The 10,589-nt window shown below is 31.1% G+C and overlaps 1 protein-coding gene across 2 annotated transcripts; it reads right to left on the bottom strand.

The window, feature by feature from the left end:
- Nucleotides 1–6,176: 6,176 nt before the first annotated feature.
- Nucleotides 6,177–9,302, bottom strand: LOC120210169 (proteasome subunit beta type-7-A). 2 transcript variants are annotated; one of them, XM_039208959.1, is made up of 9 exons: nucleotides 9,186–9,291; nucleotides 8,917–9,097; nucleotides 8,006–8,147; nucleotides 7,772–7,868; nucleotides 7,617–7,686; nucleotides 7,413–7,517; nucleotides 7,068–7,166; nucleotides 6,699–6,786; nucleotides 6,177–6,344 (listed from the first exon to the last, which is right to left on the bottom strand). In XM_039208959.1, the coding sequence occupies exons 2-9, from the start codon at nucleotides 9,058–9,060 to the stop codon at nucleotides 6,268–6,270; spliced, it is 822 nt and encodes a 273-aa protein (XP_039064890.1). In that variant the 5' UTR covers nucleotides 9,061–9,097; nucleotides 9,186–9,291; the 3' UTR covers nucleotides 6,177–6,267. The 2 variants fall into 2 exon arrangements, with proteins under 2 accessions (XP_039064890.1, XP_039064888.1); XM_039208957.1 differs by having other exon boundaries at nucleotides 6,178–6,344; nucleotides 8,917–9,069; nucleotides 9,184–9,302.
- Nucleotides 9,303–10,589: the final 1,287 nt, after the last annotated feature.

The following is a 10,589-nucleotide window of genomic DNA, read 5'->3' on the forward strand; positions in this document are numbered from 1 at the left end:
TACTCTGAAATAATAAATCAACCAATCAAAGTAGTACGATGATGGTAATTTTTTTTAAGTATGAATTTGTTTGTATTTTCATGCATTGCACAGACTAATTATGCGTATAATTAATTAAAAATGTTATTTACATGAATATAATTATAAAATATGCGAAAAAATTAATTAATTAAATTATAATATTTAAGTCTTTAAAGAATAAACTATTAAATATAATAAAACGTAATTAGAAGCTATACGTAATACAATACATATATTATTTAACTTTATATTAAATTAAACAAAAATAAAAAATTCAAGATTGATATAAGATATATATATATATATATATATATATAATGTAAAAAATAATATTCACAAAACATATAATCAAATTTTTACTCAAGAAAAAATATCTTAATTTTACTCAATAGAGTAAACATGAATTTATAATTTATTTGGATTTTTAAAATTGAGATCAATTTAGCACACTATATAGAATTTAAGGATTAAATTTTTATGTTGATATTCTAACTAAAATTCAATGGTTAATTTGTAAATTATTATTTTTGTTTACATGCCACATCTTCAACATAACAAAAGTTAGGGGCTGTTTGTTTGGCTCTGAATGGAATCATTCAGCGTTGAATGTTGAATCGTTCAGTATTCAAAGCGTTTGTTTCGCAACTCTGAATGATTCAGTGCTGACTGATTCATACAAAGCCAGAAGTAAACAAACAACCCCTTAAACATTTGAGTAACTATTTTGAGATGAATTGATATTGTAAGTGACCATAACATATCTTTTGAAAGTTGAGTGAACAAAGTAGAAGAAAACCAAATTGAAAACGACTTCTTGCATATTTACCTTAACTTTATATATTCCTGATTAATTTATTCCATTAAAATACAATAATATAAACACACATTATTCACTTTATATACAAAAAAGTCATAAAACAAAAGGATAAAAATATCAAATTTATAAAAAGAAAAGTAAAAAAAATATTACTTACTTTGTCCCATTAAATTTGGGCTGATTCCACGAGATAATGTTCTCGAAAAAAAAAATTCACGAGATAATGCTTTGGACATATTATTTGCTGAGATAGGGTTAATTCTACAGTGACCAAGGAGGTCGTCATGCACTCCGGGCGACCAAGGAGGTCGACATGCACTCGCGGTGACCAAGGAGCGATGCATGTGGGAGACCTCTATATGGGCATGTGGGAGCGGGAGCTGTGCATGGGCCATGCACATGGGGTGTAGGTCGCCATGGAGTCCCGGCGACCAAGCTGTGGGAGATTCCTGCACCTGTACCACGACCAAGCTTTAACCCTATCCCTCATGCATGCGTTGCATCCATAGTTGGGAGATTCCTACATCTGTAGCTGCATGCGTTGCATCCATAGCTGCATTATTGCAGCGTTAATTTAGCTGCTAAATGCAGCAAATATTGTTGTTCAATTGCAGCCTTTCAATGCTCAATAGTTATACGATTCAATGCTAATATTATTTTCTTCAACAATCAAATTTAATGACTCTGTCCAACGCTTTTTTGCTTTATATAAAGGATATGAGGTTTAGGGTAGAAGCAGAAGAAGCAGAACCAGGAGCATAAGCATAAGCACATATAAACTTTACCGAGAGAAAGAAAAGGAAGAAGAAGAAAAGAATATAAAGGATCAAACATAGTTCGTGAGGTAATTTTTTATTGTTTAATTTAGTTTATTATATGAAATTATTAGTTTGTTAGTTTAGGGTTTAGGGTAAAACTAAAATCTAGTTAATTAGTTTGTTAGTATAAATTATTAGTGTGTTAGTTTAAGTTATATTATATTAGTTTGTTAGTTTAAATTATATATTATATTATATAAAAAATAGTTAATTAGTTTATTAAATATAAAAAAATACTAATTAATTTGTTAGTGTCTTTAAACGTATATTAGGTTGTTCTTTGAAGTTGAAGTTATATTATAAAAATAATAATTAGTTCTTAATTAGTTTGTTATTTTAACTAAGTTATATTATAATAAAGAAATAGTTTATTAGTTTAAGTTATATTATAATATATTAGATTATATAAAATTAATTTGTTGGAGCTATTGTTGTTTAAATAAATTAAACGGTTTACACATACAGGGCATTATTCCACAATATTTGCCCACGTACAGATTGATTCGAAGAAAGAAACAAAGAAGGAAAAGAAAGGAAATGAAGAAAGCATAAATACATGAGTAATTTATTATTTTTTGTTGTCCATTTTTTGTTGTTGTGTTTGTGTAAATTAGTTAGTTTATATTAGATTATATAAACTAATTTGTGCAAGATAATTTCCGTTTAAAAAAATATTGTGTTTAAAAATATTTAATGTTGTTTTAAAAAAATATTTTGTTTAATTTATATTGTATGTGTAAATTAATAAGGAGTAAAAATTAATTGAATGAGATAATCTGGCCAACGCATTGTCACGATATTTTGCCTAACAAATTTGTTTGATATTTTTAAAAAATAAAAAAATATTATCAAACTAATATGATTATTAGTAATAATTACTAAATGATTAATATCAAATCTAAATCATTAAATATTTATAATAAATAATTATTAGTAATCATGACTAAATCATATTATTATTAAATCATTAGATTAATAATAATTATTAAATCATTATTAGTAATATTAGTAATCAATCAATCGAGTTAAATAACAAATTTTATTTGATCATTAATATAATAGTATATTATATTATATTTAATGATTTAATGTTTTATGAAATTATCTTATATAATTTTTTAATCAAAATTAATTTATTTTTTTATTTGTAGAGAAAATGAGCAACAACTTTTTCACGATTGTCCATTATAATAGACAGATTATGGAAAATGAGGTCGGAGTAGTTTTCAGTCTGAAAAGCCAATAAATATGATGTTCAAAAAAGACATTACATTTATAGAAATGAAGCATAAGATAGAAAGAAAAATTCGAGCTGCAATTGATGGTTTGAGGTATAGGTTTATGATATGCCCCAACCTAGTCAGATATGATGCAATTCCACTTGAAGAAGATGATGATATTGGAATCATGGTTGGATTACATGAGTCAACCAATATAGCAGTTATTGAGTTATTTGTTGATGTGCGTAACATATGTGATGTTCCTGGGTCATCAAGAGGTGTGGCTCAAAATCCATCTGAAATGGATTTATATAGTCAGTTTGAGGAGCCGATATACAGGTTCCCGAACAGTTTTATGGCACTATTGGAAAGTGTAAATGAAGTCGAGGGGACATCTGCAACAGCAGAGTATGAGATGAGAAACATACCGGAATTGGTTGTTGATATTGACGCTGAAAATCGATGGGGAGAAATTCATGATGATTCAAGCAAAGATGAAGAAACCGAATAACCCGTTTTGGGCGGCGTCGAAAATATTTTTGGTGGAGGTGCAATTGATGAAGTTTCGGCACCGTATGAAGCTACTCCTCACATGTACGAGATAGACTATGATGCGATGAGGGAACCTGAATTCCCAGACATGCCACATTTACCTCTGTACCAAATGACTGAATCATTCGATAATTCTGGTGAATTTTCAGTTGGGGTGTAATTCAAAGGAAAAAATGAAGCTACGCTGGCGATTAAAGAGTACTGCATCAAATGCCATGTTGATGTCCATGTTGCAAAGTCCAACCAGAAAACCCTATACGCGAAGTGTGTAAAATATGGCCCAGAGTGCAAGTGGAAGATTAGAGTGTCGAAAAATCAAAGGCACGATGTTTGGGTCATCATGAGGTACAATGGTCCGTACACATGTTTGCGAAACTCCATCGAACAAGACCACCGACTATTGGACTCCGATGTAATATGTGAATACATGAAGGCGATGGTCGAAAAGGATCCAAGGATATCTTGTTCAGTGTTAGCTGCATCTATTCGAAGCCAATTTGGATATCAAGTAAAATATGGCAAGGTGTGGAATGCGAAGATGAAGGCAATGAAGATGACGTATGGAGATTGGGATACATCGTACAATGAGCTAATACATTTGCTACAAGTAATGAAGTGATTTATCCCAGGAACCATAGTGAAGTCTCAAACCATGCCCGCATATGACGAAGAAGGTCAACTTCTTCCAGGGAAGAAAATATTTCATAGACTATTTTGGGCATTGAAGGCATGTATTGAAGGATTTCCATTTTGCAAACGTATGATCCAAGTAGATGGTACGTGGTTGTATGGTCAATATAGGCATGTACTTTTGATGGCAGTTGCTCAAGATGGTGAGTGAAATATCTTCCCAATTGCATTCGTCATTGTTGAGGGAGAGACAACAGAGGCTTGGGATTTCTTTCTGACCAATCTACGTCAATATGTCGTTCGTGAAGATGGATTTTGCTTGATATCCGATAGAGGAACGGGTATTTTGGCGGCAATTGAACGACCAGGAAGTTGTTGGATACCTCCGTATGCATATCCGACATTTTGTATTCGTCATATTGGCAAGAATAGTATCGACCAGTTTCATAACACACATATTCGTAGCGAGATAGTCAGCATAGGTAAGTTTTATTTACAATATTTGTGCATGTTTTACGTGGTTTTTTTAATTGCGGTTTAACACAATATATTATGGAACAGGATACGAACTACGTCGACCAAATTTTGACAAGAGATTGGAGATTAGACTAACTAACACACTAATTAATTATTTTTTTAATATATAACCATAAAACAAACTAATTAAATAATTTTTTATTTATGTATGATATAACTTAAACTAACAATAATATAACCATTAAGCAAACTAATTAATTAAAATTTTGTTTTACCTTAAACTAACTAGCTAATTAACTAAAATGTTGTAAACCCTTAAACCATAAACTAACAAACTAATAATTTAAAATAATAAACTAATTTAAATAATTATAAAGCTTACCTCGATGTTGTGCTCTCCCTTTCTTCTTCTTCCTCTTTTCCCTTGCTCTCTTCTTCTTTCTTTCTTTTATGTTTCACTCATTAACCTTATCCAATATATAATACAACTACCCCGTTTGCTTCAATTATTCACCTTTGCATGGGCCATTCATGTGAACTGAAGGACTGCAATAATGCAGCAATAATGCAACAATAAGGGCTGCAATAATGCAGCAATAAGTGCTGCAATAATGCAGCTGAATTCACGCTGCATGCGAGCAGAGGCGCAGCGAGAGCAGACCACGTGAACAAAGCTTGGCGACCTATCCCATGTCCCGTGCATGGCCCATGCATAGCACCAAAGCAGAGCAGCAACCGGGCAGAACAACAGAATCACGCGAGGAACGTTGGACGCCGGGCGTGCATGGCGACCTATAAGGACGCCGGGCGTGCATAGCGACCTATAAGGACGTCGGGCGTGCATGGCGACCTATAAGGTCATTGGGCGTGCATGGCGACCTCCTTGGTGGCCCGGAGTGCATGACGACCTCCTTGGTCACTGTAGAATTAACCCTATCTCAGCAAATAATATATCCAAAGCATTATCTCGTGAAAAAAAAATTCGAGAACATTATCTCGTAGAATCAGCCATTAAATTTGTCTATTGTTGACTTTTTTAATTAATTTTTAAAATTTTTGATTTATTAGTATTTAAAATTTGTTATCGATAAAAATATAAAAAAGTATAATTTAAAAGCTTTAAACCAAATAGATTTTAAATATATATTTTGTAAAATTTAATTATTTAAAATTTAAAAATGTTAGGTTTTAAAAAGTAAATAACGAACACAAATAGTGGGCAATGAGGATCTTCCGAGGTATTATTCTTTTTTTTATTAACCTAAGGTGATTATAAAATAATATCTATTCTAAAAAAATCTCAATCATTTGACAATGAACGCTCAATCTCCCTACTACAACACTAGTACTCAAACCCGTGACCTCTAAGAATAATAATGATTCCTTTAACCACTAAAGATCTTCCGAGGTGATATTCAAATTACTACTATATTCATAAATTTAGGTCAAAATAGAAGATTATGTAAGATGACTAAAGAGTTGGAAGATTGATCACATAAAATTCCAAAAATGTTAGAAGATTGATCTTTGGATTTGTAACTACGGAGTTAATAGGGTAATAATTCAATGTGAATCACATCTCATAACTAAAATGTTAAAAAACAAACTCAAAAGGTCTGGTTTACCCTAAAAAATCTAGGTTGAACAGATGAGCAATTTCAGAAAATACTTCTTTTAAAGATCAGAAATGAAAGCTAGAAAACTGGTCCAGTAATCAGGTTACACGCCTGCTTCATTCTTCCATGGCGTCACCTCCTTCAATGATCTCCACTTTCTCCTTAAGTGGAATGATTTTAGTCAACAGAACCTCTGCAACCATTGAGAAATTAAATTAAATAATAAAATCAAACATATCAAGTAACTTGGAACATCATACACAAATGAGTATACCCGTATTTATATCCGACGTTCATATATGAGTACGAGTAACATAGACTAAAACAACTATTATGGCCATTAGAATGGCCTTGCTTTGACATTCAAATTCTTTGCTATTGACCTAGCATGCTAGTAATCACAGTTCAATCATGCTACATCCAAACCTTTAATAACAATAGAAATATGAAATTTTTGTTGTTCTTCTTTTAACAGAAGATTAAAACACGACGAAATCGATCTTCATAGTTAAAATGGATTGAAATTTTAAAGAACATCACTACTAACCTGTCTTCTTGGGAAAAGAATAGCCCTTGGAGCTGGTGTAAGTTCGAGGATTAGGTTGTAGGTGGTTCCTCAAGTATTCTTTGCCACCCTGAGGCACAATTCATCAAAATGAGAGAGTTGAGATCATATTATATTTTGGATAGTTGGGATTATAAGTTTCCTTTATGCTTGAAATCTAAGGCTACAATTAAATTATCTTTGTAACCCTAGTATAAAAATAAGCTGTAAAAATATCACAGCCACAAATTATCATTATTATTTTCTTTGAAATAAAGACACTAGAGGTTTCCCTTAAACCCTAAGTTTTTATTGAGTTCCATCTTTTTTACTCATTTTCGAACAAAAAGAGGTTAGTGAGTAACATCAAACCTTAGTTATCACACAAACATCAACATTGCTTCCACTTCCAAGGTCATTGAAGATACCAGAGCATATAGCCTCAGTGACAAGTTCAATTCCTTCATTTCTCTGCAAAGAGAAAACAGTTGACCGAGTATTATATTCAACATATCAAAATAGGTAAGTTAGTCCAAATTGAATATTGTTGATTTATTTCACTTTGAAACTGCAGACACATGAAATGTTTATTTTACATGGAAAACAAATCACAAGAGAATTTACATTGAAAACAATCCGATCATCAAAGAACACGTCAGGGTAGTGTACCCTTTCAAACCTCAAGAGTCAAGAAACCAAAAGAAATGAAGAACTTACAGTAAGGCCTTCTTTGTATTTTGATTCAAATACTGCCATTGCCGCCAGGGAACCAGAGCCCATTGTAGCAAATGGCAATGTGTCGGTTGACCCATGGGGGTATATCTGCAGAACTTGAGGATTGCTATGATGAGAAACTACACTATTAGAGAAGGCAACAAGCTACTGTCATTTTAAGTGCCGAATGGTTGGAAAAAAACTCACAGTATGCAAATGAGGCCCTGTGACATCAACACCACCAAGAACCAAAGCAGCTGAAACATAGCCTTGGTAGCTGGACAATTTACCATGCAGTTAGAATCACATATTCTCTATAGACTGAGGTATGTCAGTCAAAAAATATAAGAAAACAGTCTTACTTGAAAAGGTGTCTTTTGAGAAGGGTCAATGCTGTAACAACCCTCGACTCTCTACCAGTATGATAGCGGTGCAACTGCAGCTGTGAGCTGACCATGTCTGAGGATATGCATAACACCAAAACAATGGGTTAGCTAATGTGAAAATAACAATTATAAGTGAGGTGTTCAAGCATTCAATTTGAAGAAACTACTGATGTTTGTTGAACCATATTAAACACCAATTTCAGAAAGTACCAGTAACTGCCTCTGTATCAGCAGCAGTTCCAGCCCCACAACAGTAAATGTTTGGGGCCATGTAATGAATTTTCTCACAATTCTTGTCACAAACTATAGGCCCTTCGGTTGCTCTAGTGTCTGCTCCAAGAATAACACCATCCTATACACAATTTCAAGTGAAATCAATGGCATTCCATAACTAGCATCAGAACTAAGCTCAACAGAACATACAAACAATTTCACAACAATATGGGACCGACCTTTTTTAAGTTCTGCTGCAGATATTAATCAACAATCATCATCTCAGGTTCTGTATTATAAAGTGTATAAAAACAATACAACCCACAAAGAACCATGACTTCCCTTGAACTTAAAATCAACCAAGAAGCCAATCAAGTTGGTAACTATTCTATCTATTTCAGCTTTTCAAGAGTCTATGTCAATAATAAAAACCATGACCGGAAATAAAAAAAGAATAGATATACCTCACAAAAACTTCCACTTTAACGAAGTCCTAAAGTCTAGAGCTATAACCAAACTATTTCCAAATTCACCATCACATAACCCAATTGGAATACTCAACCACAGGGCAATGACTAACAACACTGAAAATTAAGCTTCTCTATGTCTATGGCAAACTATCAGTAGTACAATTCTTCCATTCTTCGACTCCTTAATCTAAAAGTCAACAACAAAACCACAAACAGATTATTGAACTTTCCCACTATCAACCAACAAAAAAAATAAGTATATAAACAACACTAATTGTAGCTAAAAGAAGCAATTTTTATCATAAGATAACAAAACGCATTAAATCCCATATAGTGGAATCTACATACACACGAAAATCAGTTAAGGAACCAAAATTTCATAGTAAAACAATAAAATATATATAAAAAACAGAAATTATTTTTTACCAAAATTTGTACCTGGAAGATCAAGCCGACAATAGTGGTACCCGTTTTACGAAATGAAGGCGGATTAACGCCTTTATTTGCAAGCATCTCATTTCTCTTACAAAGATCGAAGCTGAATCCACCCTTCGGAGGAACTTCAACCACCGACTTTGACATGTTTCTTTTTTCGCCTTAAATTAACTGTTTCTTTTCCCTAAAAACAAGGGAGCAAATAAAATCTGAATAAAAGTAAACTGAAAGTCAGAAGTTGAATCAATAATGATATATGCCGGAGATCTCACCTTAAAAGCCGAAAGAGAATCAAACCGGAGATCAGAGTTTGGAAGTTCAGAGAAGAAGATTGAAGTGGTCGACAAGAAAACCTATAAGAGAAGAAAAAAAAAAAAGAGGAGTTTCTTACCTTTTGCTGATAAGGGTCTCTTTTATAACTTATTTTCAATTATGACCAACCCTTCATTCCTTTGGACTAGTTTTTTCAAGGGTAAACTCCTCACATTTATCAAATTAAGGGTAAATACCACGTTTAGCATCTAAATTATTAGTTTTAATTTGTTTTAGTATCTAAATTTTTAATTTTTTTAAAATTATACTTAAAATTTAGTTTTTGTTTCATCTTAGCACCCGTCATTAAAAACTTTAATTTTTGTTTCATTTAGTACCCATTTAAAATTTAATGTTAGGTTTTGAAAAAATTGAAAGTTTAGATATTAAAATGGAGCAAAATTGATAGTTTATGTACTAAACACGTTAAGTTTTTACGACATGTACTAAAATGAAATAAAAATTAAACATTAGTAATGGAAAAAAATAAAAGTTTAGATACTAAAACAAACAAAAATTTATAGTTAAAGTATTAAATATGTTATTTTAATTTTATTAATTATCACGTCAATATTTTTGTTGAAGATTAATTGCATGAGTCTTGATTGGAACCACTTATATACTTATATGATTATATTGACAAAATTAAAAGTATGATAATAATATTAACCAAAAATTAAATATTCATTTGAGTATAATATTTTTTTTCAAAACATAATTTGTATCAGATAAATACATGCTTATTTATGATTAATTATTATTATTTTATTTAAAAAATAAATATAAAATATTTTAAAATTAAAAAAATATAAAATTATTTATATAATATTAATCATTATTTTCCATTAATTTCACAATATGTTTTCTGAAAGTAATCTTTATTTGAAAACAGGGAATATTCTTTTGTAACACTTTTTCCAGTTAGATTTAATATTGACTGTGATATTTATTTGATTATTTTTCTAATATATCCTTAATTACTCTTAACATGATTCTCCTATGATATAGGTACTCACAATCACATCGAATAGACCCACTTAAGTTGCTAACGTTTTATTAGCGTTATATTCATTTTTATATTAATGCTGATGATACATATCTTTTAACATAAATGTTGGCGTTTATTTATATCTATTATTTGTACCTAGTATGTGCTTTTTGATAGTTTTAGGGGAAATGAACCATTGATATGTTTAATCTATTTTTAATTTTTATAATTTTTTTATTTAAGATTATGATTTCGTAATATCATTTAATAAACCTAGTTAGTATTATTAGTTAAGAAGAAAATAGCAAATAATATTTTTAATCACAAGTAATGATTTTTTGTTATTTTATATAAAGATGATATAAAAGTAAGAAAA

This window comes from Hibiscus syriacus, unplaced genomic scaffold (assembly GCF_006381635.1).
Source record: "Hibiscus syriacus cultivar Baekdansim isolate YM2019G1 unplaced genomic scaffold, ASM638163v2 tig00109916_pilon, whole genome shotgun sequence".
NCBI lineage: Eukaryota > Viridiplantae > Streptophyta > Magnoliopsida > Malvales > Malvaceae > Hibiscus > Hibiscus syriacus.

Bases quoted from the DNA above. Each gene is read 5' to 3' on its own strand.
- LOC120210169 (XM_039208959.1), bottom strand. From the start codon at position 9,060: ATGTCAAAGTCGGTGGTTGAAGTTCCTCCGAAGGGTGGATTCAGCTTC. The intron at 7,167-7,412 runs GTAAGTTCTTCA...TTCTCTTTGCAG, and splicing joins AATACAAAGAAGGCCTTACT to AGAAATGAAGGAATTGAACT. The intron at 6,345-6,698 runs GTTAGTAGTGAT...CAATGGTTGCAG, and splicing joins TTCTTTTCCCAAGAAGACAG to AGGTTCTGTTGACTAAAATC.